At 32.2% G+C, this 22,197-nt stretch overlaps 1 protein-coding gene across 18 annotated transcripts in view; it reads right to left on the reverse strand.

The window, feature by feature from the left end:
• Positions 1 to 22,197, reverse strand: part of BIRC6 (baculoviral IAP repeat containing 6) — a 203,621-nt gene that overhangs the window by 72,245 nt on the left and 109,179 nt on the right. For all 18 annotated transcript variants that reach the window (XR_012496300.2, XM_019741699.3, XM_019741694.3 and 15 more), the window contains 11 exons: positions 20,295 to 20,411; positions 18,007 to 18,161; positions 17,047 to 17,173; positions 15,243 to 15,353; positions 13,661 to 13,794; positions 11,610 to 11,737; positions 5,618 to 6,180; positions 4,254 to 4,429; positions 3,209 to 3,305; positions 2,862 to 3,056; positions 1,915 to 2,115 (listed from right to left, as the gene is read on the reverse strand). Coding sequence is in view for 17 of the 18 variants with exons in the window: in XM_019741699.3 (XP_019597258.2) it covers positions 1,915 to 2,115; positions 2,862 to 3,056; positions 3,209 to 3,305; positions 4,254 to 4,429; positions 5,618 to 6,180; positions 11,610 to 11,737; positions 13,661 to 13,794; positions 15,243 to 15,353; positions 17,047 to 17,173; positions 18,007 to 18,161; positions 20,295 to 20,411 (2,004 nt within the window). In the remaining variant the exon portion in view is untranslated. The remainder of the gene's footprint in view (positions 1 to 1,914; positions 2,116 to 2,861; positions 3,057 to 3,208; positions 3,306 to 4,253; positions 4,430 to 5,617; positions 6,181 to 11,609; positions 11,738 to 13,660; positions 13,795 to 15,242; positions 15,354 to 17,046; positions 17,174 to 18,006; positions 18,162 to 20,294; positions 20,412 to 22,197) is intronic.

Below are 22,197 nucleotides of genomic sequence, written 5' to 3' on the forward strand. Positions count from 1 at the left end.
ATGTACTTGATTTTCTCCAAGAAAAAAAAAAGTCAAACAGGCACTCTATTATTTCTATTTTATTCAGAATTATCACCAACAAAATGGGAAATCTAATTAAAATATTATTCACTGTTGTAAATAATTTGGAAAGAATGTAATTTATTAAAAGTGCTTTTGCACCAACTCATTTCACTACTATCATATTGTAATGATCTTAAACATAGAAGAGTTTAGAAACTGATTTCACCTCTAATCTTTTGTTTCTCTTTCCAAATTGAAGCAAACACCCAGACGAGTTTTTTCAAAAATCATTTTCTGCTAATATTTAAGAAGTCCCAATGAAGTAATAACTGGCAGCTGCTATGGGAAAATTATTTTTTACTTACATAACATGGAAGCCGACAATAACTGTATCTATCAACTACAACACATTTTGAACTTTGATTTTAAATTTAATTTCAATTGTAAAATTAGGAAGTAACTTATTGCATGCCAATTACATGCCAGGTTTACACTGAGAACTAGGTAAGTCACATCAATTTTAAAATTTAATCTTCATAATCTTTTGTGATAAATATTATATCTACATTCTACACAAGATGACAGTCAAAGAGATTAAGTAACCCAAACTGCCATATGAACAAATGGCACATTGATATTCAAGCCCATGTTTGACTAAAGATTATGTTATTTCTAATGGAACACAATATATCTTCAATTTCTGTTCCACTCCAATAATAAAATCAAAATGTTTTAAGCACATTTATAGTAGGGAACATCTAACTTATTGATTTTATATAAAGAACAGAGTTCTGCTTTATCACATTCTTCCTACCTCAATTCCCGTGTGCAAATTCAAATCATACCTCAAAGCACCATTTACATGAACTACTCTTTCTCCTTTCAAATAAAGGCTATTTCTTCCTCCTCTTGGAGTATCCCCTAAGGCTTATACTAACTTATACTTTATAATGCAATATGGATTAGTGTATTTTCCTTCTGCCATTTTTATTCATTACATTTGTTTTTTCCTAAGAAGTATGGATTCCACAACTATATTAAGGTGTAACAATAGTCTAATCTTGCAAATAAGTGGAAAATTTATTCTCCATATATGCCAGGGATCTACAAAATTTCCCAGTTCTTCATCCAATTATTGAGTGACATCGATAGCAATGAGAATCAATCAATGAACATATAAAAGAATGTGATAATTTCAGTAATTCTGTAAAAATTATTATATTTATAATGAAAGAATTTGGGGACAATCATGAATGCCATAGTATTTCCCATTCTTCTATGAACACTTGAAAGAGTTCCTGCTTCTGAAAATAAAACTTGTTTTCTAAAAATTTCTTTTGAATTATTTACTTTGCAAAGTTATAATAAAATATTCAATGAAAAAGAATCAAATGAATGACTCAAAATATTACAAACAAGAAATCCACAACCATTTAAAATACTATATTCAAAATAAAATTTAAAAATTATTTCAGATGTAATTATTTTACAATGGGGGGAGAGGGTGGAGCACACAAATAAAGATACATTACTTTTATATCACATGGCCAGTACTGAGGACCAGGCAAGAAAAACTAAGATTGCTATCTATAGGTGTGTGAACTAACTCACTTCAACTTACTGCTCTAGTTTAATAAATTTTGGGGTAGAGAAAAGGCAAAATAGTATTAACTGGAATATATTTGTTTGGATTTCATAAAACATTCTATTTATTTGAGGGGAATAGCCATTTCAGTTCATTTCATGGGAAATGATTTGGTGGTAATATTAAACATTATACTAAAAACTTCTAAATTAAGCAATTTGGAAATCGTATCTAAGTGTAAAGCTGTTTGCTAAATATTTCATTTTTAAATATTCCTACATTAAAGTTTAATTTCATGATGCTTCTTTACAAAAACAATTACTCACTTGCAAGAGATGCAAGATGAGGTTGGATATGTATTTCTTTAAGAAGCACTGCTGCAGGTAGGTGAATGGTAAGATCACACCAAGCTTCCTCTGGCAGAAAGATGTAGGACCATGCAGCAGAGCGAGCTCTTCTATGGGGCGGTGTGGCCTGCAAAAGCACCTCAGCTGGCTGGGCAGTAGGACTACTAGATGTGATTGTACCTACAGAAGAGATTTTAAATAAAATAAAACAAAAGAAACCCATTAAAGCATCAAGAACTATTCAAATCATAATTACACTAGAATTTAGTTAAAAACATGAAGATGTGATACTATGAATATAGTTGATACATTTAACATGATTTGCCACAATATTCACAAAATACCAGGGCATCCAGTCAACTGGCAAGGTGACAAGTTCATTTTTACATACCGCCTAATTTATTTATATTCATGGGTCAAATGAAAACTATAACAAATATAGCACAATAATTCTCAAATGATTTAAGTAAAAAAAAATGTCCAATACAGCCTTCAACTTGAAAATATCACCTTTATTCTAAGTTGTCAATGCTCATGAATTAGAAATATTAAATGAAAACTATTTAAACTGGAAAAGTACCTAAATTTGAAGCTTCTTAAAAAGAAAACACAAAACAATTTCTTTAAAACCAATTAATATTTACAGTAAAAACTGACATAATCTACTAATTAGTTTCCTGAATTGTACTTTTATTTAAACTAAAAAACAAATTTTACTACTAAAGAACTATTAAAAACTCCTTCTAATTAGTACAATGTTTCAAAAACCACTACCTTTACATCAATTGTTTTTAATTAAAATGGTGGTATTGTAACACGATCAATTTACTTCAACAACTATTTTTGCTTTATTCCAAACTAGTAAACTACATAAAACTAGTGAACTACATAAATTTGTACCAGTAAGATTTAATAACTCTTCTTACCCAAGGGTGCAAAGTTATGGATCCCTTCTGCATTGTCAGGCTCAGAAGCTAGCATTCTTGTTTTCAAAGTACTGTCAACAGCTTTGTTTGGACCAGAGTCAAGAAATTTCATAATAGTTGACACCATACTTCTTGCAGTGTTTACAATAGCCCTTGTACTAGTAACCATATTGTTGCAAATGAGCTGAACTCCACCTAAATTTACAAAGAATACTAAATGAAAATTATCTTAACACAGATGGCTTGACATCAAATCAACTTTCACAGAAGACTACAAAAATGAGAACATAACATGGTATCTATCAAATGATTATATTTAAATGATAATTTTTAGAGTTTTATCTTACCCATATCATGGAATGCTTTCAAGGCGTCACTAGTATCCAATACTCTCAAAATGAACCACAATAATGGTTCAGATAACTGGCAAGTAGCAAGAGAGCCCTAAAAAATAAACAAACAAACAAACACGTTGTGTATTGTAATTTTAAAAGTGATTATTAATTTCCTATTAATTAGGACAACTGAACTTCTATTGAATGTAATATTCTTTTATAGTTAATTACTTTAAAATGACAGCTTTAACCTAAGCCACTAAATACAAAATATCTGCCAAAATACATAAGAAATCTTACCTGATTCAAAAAGGAAGTAAACAGTCTCTCCTCTTTGAACTCAGAGCATGTTTTTAAGCTTTTATCATTTCTACCTTAAATTAATGTGCATTGATTTTGTTTTATGCTAAACACTAATTGCATTTAAAAATTCATCCTTCTCAAATATCTTTGTATCTTCCAATGGAGAAATATATATACATGCAATAAATATTTAAGAAAATGGTAATTATACATTGACATAAAAATTCCTTTAAAATTATGTTTCAGAATCCTCATTTGAAAAAACGGTAAACAGACTAGATGTTAAAATAAGCACATCGGTTTTTAAAAATTCATTTTTTAAAAGATAAATATAAAAAGCAGTAACATTCTAACCTTTCTTTTAAAATTACACTAATCCCTTTTAATCGAAAGGCAACTATGTATGCAACATAAGCTTGAAAAAATAACCATTAAATTTTCATATGAACATATACAGACAACATTTTGGTATTTAACTCTGCTATTTTGGGGGAAAAGGAAAGAACTGGGACAATGGGAAAAAATAAAAAATTTAAGAATATGTTAAATGTTTTATTCTTATATCATTATGCTCCTCTTTTACAATATTACTTTTACTCTCCAACTTCTATTAATAATCTCTACTCTATCTGCTGATGTTCACTTTCCAATATATAACATGAATACTCTCCTTGTCTCTGTTCTATAAATAATTCTCTACTCCCATTACTAAAAACTACTTATATCACTGCAATTGTTGCTGGATTGCACTTACCTGTCTGCCCATATATCCACAGGCCATGTAGGTTAAAATTGGCTGCAGCATCATGTGGACTGTAGAAGCTTTTTTACTAAGGGTTGTCAATATGGTAAATAATCCATCCCCAACTGATATGGCATCTAACCCACCATGAAAGTTTTCATGTTTGGTGAGATGTAATCCACTTGCCCCTAGTTTAAATAAAAAGATTACACGTTGTTTTAAAAGTATATCCTTAAAAATCAATAATTAAAATAGGCTTAAAGGCCATTTTTCCTGAAACCACTGAAGGATGGGTACATTAATAGGTAGGTAGGTGTGTGTGTGTGTGTGTGTGTGTGTGTGTGTGTGTGTGTGTGTGTGTGTACACACACATACTTAGAAATGAAAATATCTACCATAGCATTCAGTAGAGCATGTTTTTTGGTTATGTGAGCTATATACTGGGGGTGCAAAACAAATGTATACAAGTGGACACTTTGGGCGACGTTGCTCAAGCAGTAGTTCGCCGTAATCAGAAGTGTCTGGACGCTGATGGTCACCACTTTGAGCACCTCTTGTAATTGCAGAAGTCAAACGTGACTTGTAGTCATCTTTTGTTATCGGTATATATTATTATAATTTTAATACAGTTTTCCTTTCTTAAATGTGTATACACTGTTTTTGGTGCCCTCTATATATTTAAGATATCTCTACTGTTAGTAACAATAAAAGGAAGTTGCTCTTGATCGAGGCACATAATTCTGTATTAGCTATTATCAAGAGGAAAGGAAATGAAGGGAAAAATAACTGGTACTATGTGACTGTACTTCCAAACATCTAATAAAAAAGTCATGATTGTTTCGCTTACACAAAGAAAAAAATACCAACAAACAAATATGTATTGGGAATGGATTTCACGATAATTTACAAAAATTCAATTATTTAAAAAAGTTAACACAATGTATTAGCTTTCAAATAGGTAGGAAAGTTAAGCAACAATATATAAATTTTACATTGATATGCGTCATAGAAACTGTTACACTTTGCATGAAATTTTGTATTTCACTTTTTAAGAAAATGTGAATAAATCTTACTGGTTCCCTAACCAAAAATTTGAAGTGAAATTCTTCATCTTTAAAACATTAGAGATACATGGCTATAAATTATGGTATCTGACTTACGATACTGATATGTTTTTCACAATTTAATATTTTGTTAGTATTTTCCAATTTTAAAAAAATTCACTTTAAGTTTTTCAATATTTCAATGTTTTCACTAATAAAAATCAGTCATATGAAGAAGTTTACTATAAAGTACTGCTAGACTATAAAGTAAAATGAATTCAGATATTGAAAAGAAGAGAGCTATAGTATAAAGTGAATGTTCTCAATACGTACCAATTATCATCGCCATGGCACTACTGTTACAGAGGCCCAGAGCAGACAAAATCTGGCTCATAATCTGTTGGTTGGCTAACACTAAGTCAGCGACGTATGCAGGTGATCCTTGAATACTACTACTGCTTCCATTACCATCTTTGCCTCCTGAGACTTTTTCTTCATCTGAAACACTGTCTGTCGTATTGGCAGTCACAGACACTCTTGCACTGTATTCCCTATTGCCCGAAAGAGGCAGCTGTACTAAAATGTTAACCAGTTTTAACAAATCAAACATGAGTTGATCTCTTGTCATTTCTCCACAAACTGCTTTTGCATCACCTGGACGAATGAGGTTGGCAAAGAGTCCCCCAAAGCATGCTCGAGCACCCACTGAGCTATCTGATCCACTTCGAGACATCACTTTGTCAGAGCAAGTGATATAGTGGTGTACTAAGAAGGTGACAGACTCTATCACAGCAGAAATAGTACTAACTGAAACGACTTCAAAATTCTGCTCCAGAGTAAATTCTAAGAGCTTTACTTGGGCATCAAGAGGTCCTTGGCCTGTCTGGAAGGCACCCCTGCAAAAAAGAGAGAGAATTAAAAATTCATTTTAAAATCTTTTGAAAGAAGTTCTCCACAATACAAGAAAGCTAAACAATAATTAATCTCTTGGTATTCACTATTTCATTTTGTAGCAATGGGTTCCATCTCTTCCTGAGTTTGTTCATGTTCTTGCCTCTATTTTATACAAAATCAAAAATGACTTCCTTTTCAAATAGAAAACTAAAGGACAAATAAATCAAAAAGGTGGATTCTGAAGCTATAGACTAAAATGTTTAAAGACCACAAGGCATTCCTCGTAATGAAAAGAGCTGTTTTGTTATGTCCTCAAATGTTGCTATTTTAAAATATTCTCTACTGAACTGGATTTTCAAAAGTTTAGTAGTAATGAAGTAATTTTTATGCATCAAAATTAAATTCTCTCAATTTCTGCATATACCTAAGATATAGAAAGCTAGAAAGATCATCTCCCCCACCACCTAACAAAAAGAAAGCAAAACTAACTATAAAGTCATAATTTTTCTTGAACCCACCAGACTGCTGAGGTCAAAGAGTACCAAAATTCCTGAAATCCATGAAAACACAGGTACCCCCAAGCAGACAGAATATGAGCATTGACTTTCCTGAGGTAGAATTTAGTAAAAAGAGATGCTGGCAATATGTAAATAGGCAACAAGAATTCCATTAAAATACTTAACACATTGCTAAACAAAGGGTATGCAAGTTCACACCCATTCACAGGCACCCTCCCTCACCACCTCCCCCAACACCTTGCCCTATGCATCAATTCAATTTGGCTGTTCCTGAGTTATATACTTTACAATAAACCAGTAAACATAAGTAAAGTGTTTTTCCTGAGATCTGTGAGTCATCCTAGAGTATCAAACCTGAGCAGGGGCTTGTGAGAACTCCCGAATCTGTAGTGAAATCAGAGGTAAGTGTGGGTAACCGAGGGACCTAGGCCTTGCAAATGTCCTCTGAAGTGAGAGTAGTCTTGTGGGACTGAGCAGTTAAAACTGTGAATCTGATGCTCACTTTGGATAGCGTCAGAACAGGACTGAATTGTAGGACACTGACTGATGTCAGGTAAGAGAAATGGTATTGAAAAGACACCACGTATTTAGTATCCAAGAAAAAACCCCTCAAATACCATTAGCTATTTCCCACCACTGTAGAGAAGGAAATGCTCTCCAGCTCAGAATAAAAGCTGAGGATTGCAAGAACACTGGAAACAAGCCCCTTATACTCCAACCCCTACAGAAGCACAGGAAACAAGATCAATTTGAAGATGACGTAACACTAAAGGTAATAATGAGCAACAACAAAACCCAAACCCAGTTCAACTCCAGGAAAGAGTGACTTAAACTCCTCACACTAATCACCCTAAAAGAGACTTGTCCCTTTCCAGGCAAGAATAGTTACTCTAGTGTCTAAAAGATATGTGTTTATCTAAAGCAAAGAAAATATAGGAATGTATTACATGTTTACAGCATACGTAAAACATTCATAAACATGACAATTGTGTCGCAAGAGATGGGAGAAAGAAATTGAAAATATATTGTTGGAAAGTTCTGACATACATAAGAAAATTGAAAATATACTGTTGTAAAATTCTGACACTATATGTGAGTTAGGTATAATATTTGAAGGTAGACTGTGATGAAATAAAGATGTATTTTGTAAAGCTATGGCAAACACTATAATCAAAAACTTTTAGTTATAAACAATAAGCCAACAGTGGAAACAAAGTGAAATTATTTAAAAAAATTAGTAATTCAAAAGTAGGCACAAAAATGTTTTAAAATGGAACAAAGAATAAATTAAATGAACAGACAACTGGCAAAGTTATTAATTTTTGTCCACTATATCAATAATTACATTCAATGTAAAGTGGTCTGACCAGCTCAATTAAGAGACAAATCTTATCAAACGCTTACATGGGAAAAGACAAAAGAAAGTACAGCTAATAATATTTCTATTTGTGAAAGACTGAACGTTTCCAGTCAGAGAAAAAAAACAAGGAGAGCCAATTTCACCCTTTCAGTCGAACCTCTCACTGGAGGTCCTAACCAGGACAAGTGTGTGTGTGTGGGGGGGGGGAGGGGGGGGGTAAGGTGGGGTGGACATACACAATGGAAAGAAATAAGACTGTCTATTTTCACAGATCACATAACTGTATACAAAGAAAAAGCACAAAGAGGCTACAATTCTTCACAAATTAATCCATAGACTGACACATTCTCGATCACAATCCAGCATTCAGGGGGGAGAATCAATAAGTTGATTTTAAAATTTATATAGAAAAGCTAAGGAGTTAGAATAGCCAGAACAATTTTGAAAAAAGAACAAAGTTAGAAAATCCACAGTACTAGATTTCAAGAAATAAAAGTACCAAAGTAGGGGGAGCTGGAAGGCTCAGTTGGTTAGAGCATGAGCTCTGAACAACAGGGTTGCCGGTTTAATTCCCACATGGGCCAGTGAGCTGCATTCTCCACAACTAGATTGAAGATAACAAGTTGCCGCTGAGCTTCCGGAGGGGCGACCAGATGGCTGAGCTGGTTAGAGTGTGAGCTCTCAACAACAAGGTTGGGGGTTCCATTCCCACAAGGGATGGTGGGCTGCACCTGGTGAAACTAAAGATTGAAAACGGCGACTGGACTTGGAGCTGAGCTGCACCCCTCCACAACTAGATTGAAGGACAACTACTTGGAGCTGATGGGCCCTGGAGAAACACAGTGATTCCCCAATATTCCCTAATTTAAAAAAATAAATAAATAAATAAAAAATAAGAAAAAGTACCAAAGCAGTGTGGTACTGAAAAAGAATAGACACAAACATCCAGTCTATAGAAGAGTCCAGAAATGATGCAAAATAAATATGGTCAACTGATTTTTGAAAACGGTACAAAGAGAATTCAACAAAAAAAGGATAGCCTTTTTCTCAAACAATATAGGAAAAATTGGATAGCCATAGGCAAAAAAAAAAAAAAATTCGATCCAAATACAAAATGTAACTCAACATAAACCTAGATATAAAACCTAAAACTATAAAAACTCTAGAAGAAAACAAAGGGGATCATCTACATGATATGGGTTAGCATGTATTTATTTATGACACAAAATAAAGAAACAAATAAAGTACACAAAACTTAAAAAAAATACTTTTTGAAAAATACTGTTAAGAAAATGAAAATATAATCCACAGAGCAATAGTAAACATGTGATAAACACTCATCTGATAAAACTGAATGCCCTCTTTATATTGACTGTACATTTCTTTTCAAGCTATATTATTACTTTAACAAAAGAGCTGTTGGCTAATTTATCGGATTCCAGAGATTTTGTTGTAAACATACAAAACAGCGTATTCTTGGGTCAGAACCTTATAGATACAATTTAAGGACATGCTAAAAAATTTACAGGATGTGTGTAGGGTGGAAGGGGGTGGGAGAATAGCTGAAAAAAACACCTAATTAGTTTTGGAGGAATGTAAACCACTTAAAAAATGTAACCACTTAAAAAATATATTGTATGTAACTAAACTAAAAACAGTAACAAATATTAGAATCAGTGTATTGAATTTTCATGAAAACCTTGCCACTCTACATGGACAGAACTATACTAAAGCCTTTATCTAATGAGTATATTTAGAGGTCTCCTCTAGGTTTTTTTTAAAAGCCTAGTTGAAATAAATCGTGACTAATTTTTGCGTTGTCAGCTTTTATTTATATCATCCAAAACCTCACAAAATCCTCATGTTCGTATTCCAAATATACAAATGAAAACCATTTAATGAATGCCGATGGTTTTGTGAATCTACACCTTCTTGCTGCCAACTGTCAGTCACTGTGTATGTACGACAAAAAAGCTACACTACAACCACATTAGTTTTAAAGTAATTATAAAGGAGGAAGAATACACAAATGAGGAAAGTAGCTAAGAGATGAAATTTTCTGAAGCTATGAAAGCATATACCCATATAAATTCTGCACATTAATTTTTGTACTTGGTATGAAGTAATTTGCTGTTTTATAAAAAATAACTATTATGAATACTTTATTTTTAAGTTAAATTTTATAAATTATACTTTTTGGTATAATTTTGGTATACCTAATTTCTAATATTTGACATTCATTTTCAAAGAAAAGAATCATGTAATCTACAAATGATTTTCACCATTCTGTAATATATTTTTTTAAATTTTAAATTCACCGCATTTCCAGAATGAAATTAAACAATAAAGATAAAACAGCACCTTTAACTTGTTCCTGATATTAATGGGAATTCTTAAACAAACATACAAGAGTTTCATTTGTTCATCATCTAGTTTTTTGTAACTTTAAATAAAATGACACTGTTTATACTGCATTGAAATTTTTTATAGCAATAAAATGTTGGATTTTATGAAATGTCTTAATGTATGATGAAAAAAGATTCATTACTATGATATATATTATATGATACTGAACCATTCATGCATTTTAAGAACCAACCCATCATGGTCAAAATTTATTCTTTTAAGTTGTGGTATATATACACAATGGAATACTATTCGGCAGTAAGAAAAGATGATATAGGAACATTTGTGACAACATGGATGGATCTTGAGAGAGTAATGCTGAGCGAAACAAGTCAGACAGAAAAAGCAGAGAACCATGTGATTTCACTGATATGTGGTATATAAACCAAAAACAACAAAAGAACAAGACAAACAAATGAGAAACAGAAACTCATAGACACAGACAATAGTTTAGTGGTTGCCAGAGGGTAAGGGGGGTGGGGGGGGGCGGGGGGGGAGATGAGGGTAAGGGGGATCGAATATATGGTGATGGAAAGAGAACTGACTCTGGGTGATGAACACACAATGGGATTTATAGATGATGTAATACAGAATTGTACACCTGAAATCTATGTAATTTTACTAACAATTGTCACCCCAATAAATTTAATAAAATAAAATTTAAAAAAAAATTATTCTTTTAAGATACTGATTTGTTAATAAACTTATTTAGGATTTTTCTATGAAATTAATATATAATGTTCTTTAAGCTCTTTTCGAGTTTTCTTATCATACGTATATTCGTTTCAAATGAAATCAGTGATAACTTTAATTCTCTATCTGCAGCCTAGAACAATTTAAACAGCTTCAAGTAAATTTCACCTATGTTCATAATAACCAATCTATGAAAACAGTAAAAGCAAGCAAGGATTCCTTTCCTAATAGACAGAGTTCAGGATCTGGTAGAGCCATAAAGAAATAAAATAAATCTGGAAACATACCAATTAACCGTTCCTCTTTAATCCTAATATCCTTCTGCTTATCTGTTCCAAACATGCCCCCAAACACTGGTAAGGCAAACTTTATTGGGACGATTACATACTTATGTAATATTATATACTTATACGATACTTATACATCAGGAATATACGTGTACATTGAAATTTACCTTTCTGTTGAAAGTATATGAATTAGCTTGAGCAAAAATTCACTGAATATTTGAGGACATGTTGAAGAAAGATGAACTTGTAATCTGGTAAGAAATTCTTGCATAGCTTGTGTAGCAGTTGGACCAACCTGAAGAGAAATGAAATTTCACTGAAAGTTGCTTACTAATACCATTTACAGAATTATTCATTTAAAAAGTATGAAGTGTTAAGTCAAATACTCTATTGTTGTAAATTTTCATATGAAGAACAAAAATATTAACAGTGATAGCAGGAAGCCAATTAATTTTTTAGGTCTTGATGTTTATTTTAAATTGAGTATTACAGATTCCATCGTTAATAATTGTTTTCCTTATGGCTTAAAACAACTTATATCAGGTTTATTTTACTCAATACAAAAAAAGATTCACCTCAATTACACTAGAAATATCCTTACAACACTTACAAAAGAACTTATGCATTGATTTTCACAAACCAGCTTATTAATTAGCCTATTTCAAAATAAAAGAACTCAGTCTCAGAGGTTAAGTAATCCACAAAAGATTATGCTTCTAATGACTAGCAGAGCAAATGTTACAGTGAATGAAAAAAAGAAACAAACCCCCCCAAAAAACCCAAAGGCTAAAACCAAACCTGTACCAATTCATAAAAAACTGCTTTCCCAAACTTCTATCTTACCAATGAAAGAAATGATAGTGAGAATCAAACTAGATAACCTGAGGTAAGTTTTGGAATGTTTTGTAACACTTCTACATATTATTTTATTCCATCCCAATTTGGTATGACCATAAAACACTGGAGGAGTTTTGAAAATACAAAATGCAATTTAATTCTCCAAACTATTGTAGGGTTAGATAAAATTGTTAATACTGAGCACATAAATCATAATATTCGTAACCAAATTTCCTATATAAAATCAAGAAATCCAAAGAAAGCTTATCTTCAATAACTGACTCTTTGAAAATAAAAATAAAAAATTTTTTTAAAAAGAGGAAAAAACACTACTTTGTATAGTGGTATGTTCCCTAGTATATGTTCCCTGACACCTAGATCTACCACTAAAACCAGTTGTATAATTGAGGTCAATGCAGATAAAGCACGTTTTTCTCATATGTAAAATAAAGGAAGTTGAAACCAGTGATCCCAGGAATCTTCCCATTTCAAATTCATGCAATTTTTATGTACAATAATGACTAGATAACCTGTCTCTTCCCCCACCCAAACTCTGGTCCAATCTACAAGTAGTTCCTTCTTTCTCACTTTTTTTTTTTCTTGTCTCGTTTATTTTATTATGATCTACAAAATTAATTTCATTCAGTATGACAATATTGAATAAATGTGTCCACCAGAATTTAAGCTCCAAGAAAGCACACTTGGTCTTACATCAGACTTACATATCCTTAGCACCTAGAACAGTACATAGACCTAGCACATAGCTAAGAATTAAGAGATGATAACCTGTTAGGTAATCTTGAGTAACTTTCATTAAAAAGATGCTATAAACACTAAATGTATTTTTATCTGAAAAGAAATATAATGAAGTAGAAATATTTTAAAAAGTGGTACAAGAAATTAAAATGATATAAATAAAATTTGTAGTAAAACTACAAAAAATGTTTATAAACTCTGGTATGTCTTCATTTTTTATTAAATAAAATATTTAATATTATAAAATAACTAAGTTAAATGAATTGTCAATCTTAATAATAGAGGTCATTAAACACAATACATTACTTTTAAAAACATTTTAAATTCCAAAATTACTGAAATGCTTCTTTGACTTTAAGTATTTATTCAGAATATTTCTTAAATAAAAAATCAATCCCAAAAACCCAAGAGAAATCTTACTACCTATTGTAATTTAGTTTCAGTATAGCTACTGTTATTATAAATATTTCAAAAGATTTTATTACACTGCCACATAAAAGGCATCATTTAGTACTTCGGCAATAGCAATTTTATATATTTAGACTCATTAAAGTTTTTCTTTACAAACATATTTACTGTATAGTCTGAACCTGCCAGTATCTCTGGTTTTCAAAACTCAGATTACCTGTGGACTGTGTTGATTTGTTCCATGTGGACTGGTGCCAGAAAGAAATTTCACTAAAACATGAATCAGGTTTGGATCTGAAACCAACAGATGGGCAGTACTCTCCTGGTTTCCAATGGCACTGCTGGAACCAGCTATAAAACATTTTTTTAAATGTTTTTAGAAAACGAACCTTAAAACATGTAATATTTAAAACATCTTTTAACTTCAAGAAAAACTCACATATTCCTGGGTATTACAGTTTATTAAAAGGGTCTGACTCTCTACAGTATTGAGAGTTGGACTCATTCTGTATTGTCATCTACTACAGATCTCTTGTTTCTGTCCTACTTCGCTCGTGAAAAATACCTAGTTTTATGTGTATCTTATTAAGCATACTGTCAAGTGGAAACAAAATAAGTAAATGCTTACTCTCCGTTTGCTGAACCTATTGTTACCTATTCTTAGTAATTAACTCCCCCTTCCAGAAATAGTCAGAGATCTACTTTTCAGGTAAATTTTAACCCAGTTTTCTAAGATAAATTGAAGCAAAAAGTATACATTTTGGGATGTAAGTTGATATGGATTGTACACTGTTAACTGATATACAGGCAACACACCAGTTTTCTGATTGGAATAAAATATCCTTTGAATCAAATCCATCTTCAGTATCATCTAATAATGCTTTTGAATGTATACTTGGAAAATATATTCTAAACAAAAGAATGGAATTTTGAGGCTAAGCAATGACTTAAATTAATATCTTCATGAATGTCACAGAGCTTTCCATTTAATGAAATTAAGTCTGAACAGAATGGGGATGAAATCCACTCACTTGTTGTCATAACCTACAAATGGAATGAAGATTTCAATTCACAAATGGGTAGTCTTTGCTCTCTAATATGAACTGTAATGCCTAACTCACAACACCTCAAGAATGCCAGATAAAACCTAGACCTAAACATGAAAAGTAAAACCAGTAAGCACTATCAAAGATAATGTCAGAGAGTATTGTCATGACTTTGGGATACAAAAAGTACTAAAAATTCCTTTCTGAGAAGGTTCAGAATTATTTTACTATCTTAACTTAAATGCGAAAAATGGGGGTGGGTTGAGGAAAGAACAAAACTTAACAGGACATTAGAATCTGAGAAAAAGTAATTATGTTCAGTGAATATAGGTTTTAGAGGTAAAAAAACAAAAACCGAGGAATCTAGTTATATATGTTCATGAATATTATAATGAATAAGCCCTTTTTAAATACAAAGAATAACCAACATAAAACATAGATTAGTATTAAATATTTGACTTTGTACTCTAAACGTAATCAATTTTATTTTAATAAGTATTAAGTTTTTAGAAGGTAAAAATATAATTTGAACTTGTAATGGTAGATATGAATTTATATTATCAAATTAAAATAATAATATATATAAGACAAAGGATACACTATATAAGACCAAATTCAGAAGAGACATTCCAATAAGAAATTAAATCATTTTCACAACTATATCACTTCTTAGAAAAAAACTTTTTACAGAATATGATAGCAAGAATAATAAGGTATATTTCAGAGATTTAAAAGAAAATTTTTTGAACTTACGATTAAGCTGCATGTTTGTCATGAGTGTCAGACTATGAAGCACAAGGCACCATGTCCGGAGCAAAGTATTTGGATACCAAGCTAATACTGTGAGAAAGCTAGTTATTGATGCTATGCAGAGAAAAAAAAAGGGCGGGGGGAGGAATTTTACTCAGAAGAAATGTTTACCAAGAATTAAAAACAATGAATTCAAAAATGTCATTATTTCTTTAAATCAACTCATTACCTAGTGTCCTCAAAACATACAAAGGAAAAGCATTCCCCACTAAATATAACAAAAGCATTAACAGTTAATAACATTTTATGGCTAAGTTTAAAACTCAGCCTATGACACATAAATCACTAATGTGTTATCATTATAAATTTGTTGTCCTTTCCAAACTACAGGCATTTCTATTGCAAAATAATTTGTGTTTTACTAAGAATTCTCATATTCTGCAAAACCTCAAACTGAAAATAATAGGACATACTGGAGAAAAACAGGGATGGGATAGATCAATCAAAACCAATGTAACTTCACAACAAAAGCACAAATGAAAACAGCAATTAGGTCACTTGCAGGGCCCAGATAATAGAATATGAAAGGAACCTTTTCTTTATGGAAGTGTATCAGCTAACAAAAAAAGGAATGACAGAATATCTTCATTTTGAAACCTCTAGTGAATTGTTAATAAGCCTAGGCATTAAGCCTGTTAATATAAAAAGAGAGACACCGAATGACATTGCCTTAAAAAAACACCAACCCTCAAATCAGATTAAGCTCCAATTTACTGTAATTTACAACAACTATCAATCTATAGGAAATACAGGACATCATGGAGATATAATCACTAAAAAGCAGGACCCTAGGACTCCTGGAAAACATAAAACCAAATATGGAGGGAACCTATACAGATTAAAAGGCATTAAAAAAACACACTGCAATGTGTAGACTTTATATAGACTCTATTACAAAACACAAAAAATTTTGTAAACTTATGACAATTAGAAATTTGAATACTGACCAGATATTTGATGACAGTAAGGAATAATTTACTTTTCTATCTATTGTTGTTCAATATTTTCCACAATAACAAAGTTATAAATAGCAATGGGAGCAAAATTTATTATTATAATAATTACTAATGCAGTGGAAGAGATGGAAACTGACTGATTAAAGCTAGGCTGGTTCTTTGTGAAACAATTCGATGTAAGTGAGACCATGAGCCAGTGTGGCTGTCATTAGGCTGGAAGACAAGCCATGTAAGAGCCATGCAAGATACTGGATGCCCCTTCTCTAGGGAGAAAGCACTAGGAATAAATAATTTTCACTTTTCTTAAAATATAACTAAAATGGATTCCTGTAGCCAGACCTGAAGGCTAGTTGTATTCCTGTGAAGATGTTCTAGTCCCATTATTCCCACATTCTTGCATTTGCCAAGAAAAAAATGAACCAAAATAACTTCTACAGGAAATTAACATCCTCTTGAATTTACAATTACCATAGATGCAAATTCACAGTTTTAAAAAACACTAATTGCAACAAAACAGCCTGTGAACAAGACAATACTTTAAAGGAATACAATACAAAAATTAACAGAACATTGTCAATTTTAGTGACACACATAAGTCGTAACATAATACAGACCACAAAATAAGGGTTTTCTGTTTTTTTCCTGCTAATTACTGTCAGTGTGTTAAAAAAAATTTTTTTCACTAAAACATTATAACCCTTATGACAAAGATTAATAAGTATATTAACCTAACCATTATCTTTTTAGCTTATTATTTATGCTATATTAATTTTCCTTCTAATAAATCTTACCTTGATTTAATGAAATTACAGGTATTCTATTAGCATTATATAAAAAAATGTCTGCTCCGTTCTCTTTGTTTCCAGATGAACTAGAATTCAGGCTCAATGTGAGCCACAATTGGAGAAGTGATTCCAACTGAAAAAGAATGAAAATTGACAGGAAAAAAATGTACCTATTATATTATGAAATACTATTTAAACAAAATCTTATGTATGAATCCTTATGATTACAATCAAATAATTTTTCTATTGAATACTTCTCATTACTTCAAATCAGTTGACAAGCAAACACATCTTAAAATTCTTGATGAAATAAAATGTAACTAAATTAAAATTTCTAATTTACCTAATATAAATGTTTGTCTAACTTGTCTTTAAATACAAGTATACGTTAACTATCATATACACAGTTGACCCTTGAACAACAAGGGTTTGAACTGCGCAGGTCCACTTACTTATACAGGGATATTTTTCAATAAATATATACAGTACTGTAAATGTATTTTCTCTTCTTTATGATTTTCTTAGTAACACTTTCTTTTCTTTAGCTTACTTTATTATAAGAATATAGTATTCAATACACATAATATACAAAATATGAGTTAATTGACTGTTTACGTTATCGGTAAGGCTTCTGGTCAACAACAGGCAATTAGTGGTTAAGTTTTTGGGTAGTCAACAGTTTCATGTGAATTTTCAACTGTGCAGAGAGTTGGCACCCCTAACCCCCGAGTTGTTCAAGGGTCAACTGTAGCTGGATCCAAAGCAGTGAAGCTTAAAAATCATAAAAATTATATATGACCTTTCATGGAGGAGCTGTGGTTATCAACGCTATCTCCAATACTTTTCCATCTGAGCATGATAAAGAAATCATCCCTGTCAGGTTGAGAATGGTCTCCCCACTTATTTTCATCTTTTATTAGGCTGGCAATAATGTACAAAAATACACCATTTCTCCTGAAGTCATACCTGAACGTGATGGACTTGAAGCATGGAAAAAAGTTTGTTGAAACAAACATTTAACATTGGGACAGATGACAACTGTATAATAAGCTGGTTGGATTGGTTCGCTGCTTGCAAACCCCCCAGAAGTGAATCATCTGTTCCAGCAGGAGATTGTGATACTGAAAATTAAACACAATCATGATTTTATACACAAAGCAGCAAGAGAAATGTTAACTAGCTATTACTACATACAGGTAAGTGAAGATCGTATTTTAAAAAATTAAAATTACATTCTTTAAAATGGTTCATTATTATTTGAAAACTTATTTTTACTATATTACTTGAAAGTGAAAAAACAAGTGACAGAGAAAAGCTCCCAAATTCACAGGACTTGCCCACCAAGAGAAAAGAACCTTACTTTCTAGCCATTTTTATTTTCCTAATTAATAAGAGGAAAATAAAAGGGAGAAAAATAAGAATCTTAACTAATTCTTAAAAAGGTAGCTTTAGAATAATCCAGACTCCAGTTCACTGATTCTTAACCCTGACTATATACATTGTTTCCTGGAAAGCATTCAAAAATCCTCATGCCCAGATCACACACCAAACTAATTCATGGGGAGTAAGAGAAATATAGGGACTCCAAGAATAGTTTTTCATATATTTAGAAAATTATTATATTAAAAAGGGGAAATATATTTAGAAAGTTATATTAAAAGGGTGGACACAGTTCTGTACAATAATCAAGACAGAATACATTAGGAAAAGCATGTACATACAAATTACAAAAGGTTCTTTTATTAAATGATTTTTTTCTTTTCAATGGCTAACAAAGAAAAGGGCTACTTTTGGCAGTACTGAGCTGTCTGTGGTCATGGAAAGGCTGAGCCAACAAATGGGATCCCCATATTACTTAGGAGATAACATGCAACAATATTAGTGTATCAATACTAAGATTGTACATACAACACTAGACCTTTTCTTCTATTTTTCTCCTTTTTTCTATATCTCCTAAGGTAAGAAATAAAGATTGCAAACTGAAAAAGTTCAATTTAACATAGGAAGATCTAAAAACCCCAATTTCTCTACTGAAATGGATTGTGAACTCCCTTTCACAGGACAAGGACATGATGCTCTTCCAAGGTCGTAACTAGTATCTCTACCTGGTTAATCACCATGCCCCAGAGAAGGTGAACTGATTCGTAGGCCTATGAAAAATTAAAATATCACCATTTTCTCAGCACAAGCGCTCAATGTCAATTAAAATAATGAGACGTACGTCTTTGAGAGACTGCTATCTAAACTGTACTCACCTGACAGGAGATCTACCCAAGTTCAGCACTATACACGAAGGGTCTGCAAACCATGGCTTGATGGCCAAATCTGGCAGGCCACCTGATTCTGTAACATGGTTTCTGTAACAGCCATGCCCATTCGTTTACATATTGCCTATGGCTGCTGTACTGCTACAAAATCTGAGTTGTGTACTTGCAACACACACCACATGGCCCAGAAAGCCTAACATATTTATTACCTGGTCCTTTATTATAAAAAGTTTGCCTTTCCTGTGGACATTTAGGTAGTAAATAGTTTCAGTTTTGCAGTTCAATTAGGCCCATTTGGCTGTCATCCTTACCTAGGTCTTCTATCCAAGTCTCTAAAGATAACAAAGACGTTAACTATTTTAAAAAGCCCACTTTATCAGAAATTTGGATGTAACACAATGAATTTGAAGGCAGCCAGCTACAGGCCTTCCCTAGGAATTTCATTAACCTCAATAACAAACTCATGACTCAGGTTTTTGGATTGAACTTAACATTTTCCCTGAGACCTTCGTCTACAGTCGACCGTTATTTCCATGCTGCTGACTGCGGTGTTCGACTTTACCCCACGAGCTCAGTGTTCCAGAAAGGAAGTTGAGGAAAGCAGGTGTACATTTTTCTGTATTTTTGTGTTTTTCACGAATGAATAAACAACAGGGAATTTTTATACTTTAAAATAATCATTTATTTCTTAAAAATATAAATACTGTAATTATTTTCTGTGGATTTTGACACATTTTGGATAACAAACTTGAAATCAATAAACGCAGTGAAAAGGTTAAGAGCACTACATGGAGGTAGTTCGTTCCCCTTCACTCTCCCAGTTTGTTAATCCTCTGTCATATTTCTCAACTTGCTACTAACTTAGTAAAGGAGAGGTGCTATATACTTAGCCCACTCAAACTCTTAAAAATGCCCTTGCTGAGTACACCTGAAAATAATCAAGAGGTAAGTTATTTGTTGCAACATTCTAAGAATGATTTTACTTACATGTAGGAGATGTATTTGTTAATGCCTGTAAAATGGAATCTGCTTCCAGGGTAGACATCATTTTCAACATAAGTTCTGCTTGCTGTTCAAGTCCAACTTCAAGGCGAGCATCTAGGGCTACAAAAAGCAATTAAGAGATAAAAAAGCTATTTGATAATTATTACTCAGTCCTATTTCCTACAATAAAATGCTGACATCCAAACCCAAAACAGGGTGAGGAACGTATCCTCGTGTAAGAACAACCTGACATGTGGTATTAGAGCCACACCAGGTAATTGCACCTGTGCAAAGAAGGCTAGAGATGGAAGAGAGGATATATAAAGAGATGTGGATCAAATAAGTAATGATAATGGAAATAAACAAATTAAAATAATGAGAACCAGGTTCCTCACTGTCAGAGAAAAAAAGATTAATACAACTATGCAGACGTAGAAAACTAAAATGAAGCCTATGGAGTTAGATTAGTTAGATTAACTAATATATCGATGCGAACTCATGGCATCTAGACAGACAGATATAGAAATGAATATAAATTCAACTGTGTGTAGATACACTCACACCTACATTATCCACCAAGAGGGCCTGGCCATCAAAACAGCAGTAAGTATATCTAGCACCCAGATTTTGGTTTCTTAATCGCACTTCTCCACAAAAAGGTTTTGAAATACCCTTCTCTTTATTGAAGTAGCTAATTACCAGTCAGGGGAAGGGAAAGTAAATGATGAGCCTCAGTCAACTTGTTGCTCCAGAAAACAAGGAAGGGCTCAAAGAAAGATGAGGACATGTCAAAAAGATGAGAGACCAGCTTGTAAAATATCCCACTGGTAAAATCTGGGACAATTTGAACATCAAAATAATGACAACACCGTGAACGTAATTAATCCCATGGAACTGTACACTTAAAAGTGGCTAAGATGGTAAATTTTGTTTTTTATCTTTAACCTCAATAAAAACTACCAAACAAATAAATAATGATAATAATAAATTATAACCCACTGACTAAAACAGCAAACAACGGGTCTATTCAAACTAAGTATTTTTTTTTTAAAGAATAGTGTCCAAGTACCACTCTACCATCACACCCCAAAAAACTTCTTTTACAAATAAGAATAAATACAATAGAGAGAGCTGGCAGACATCTCTTAATCAAGTAAATAAACGAAAAACCACAGTTGTAGGACAAATTAAAATCATGAGCATGTAATGGGGCGCAGTAAGAAAACGTGAACATTACATTCTTGTGACACTTCTGCCAAAGATGCATGATCACAATCTAATCAAGAGGAAATAGCATACAAACCCAAAGTGAGGGACATTATACAAAATAACTGGCCTGTAATCTTCAAAAGCATCAAGGTCATGGAAGTTAACTCTGAGGAATTGTGACAGTGAATAAAACTAAAGAGATATAACAACTAAATACACCACATGATTTTGTACAGGATCCTTTTCAATAAAGGACATTATTTAGACACAATTGCTGAAACCTGAATGGGATGTGACTGTTAATGCTAATGTTAATTTCCTGTTTTTGATGAAATATGCTTTCTGATGTATTTATGTAGAATGTGCTGCTTTGTGAAATAAATGAATCAAAACAAAAATATCAGATTAGCAACTCACTCCCAAATGGATCAAGATAACAAATGTTTTCTGTATTGAACTTGCAACTTTCTGGTAAATGAATGATTATTTCAAACTTTAAGCCAAGATTTTACTTTTAAAATCTTGATATAGAAGAGTGCAAAAATAATATTCAATGTGGTTTCATTCTGTTTACAAATAAAATACAAGTTTATCATTAACAAAAAAAATATTTTTAAGCACAATTAATTAAAATCACTGGCAAACTCACACAATTCATGTATCTTACAAGGGGTTATTCTGAGAAACAAAATTTGGA

The sequence above is a fragment of the Rhinolophus sinicus genome, chromosome 2 (assembly GCF_057876585.1).
Source record: "Rhinolophus sinicus isolate RSI-liver-muscle chromosome 2, RSI-T2T, whole genome shotgun sequence".
NCBI lineage: Eukaryota > Metazoa > Chordata > Mammalia > Chiroptera > Rhinolophidae > Rhinolophus > Rhinolophus sinicus.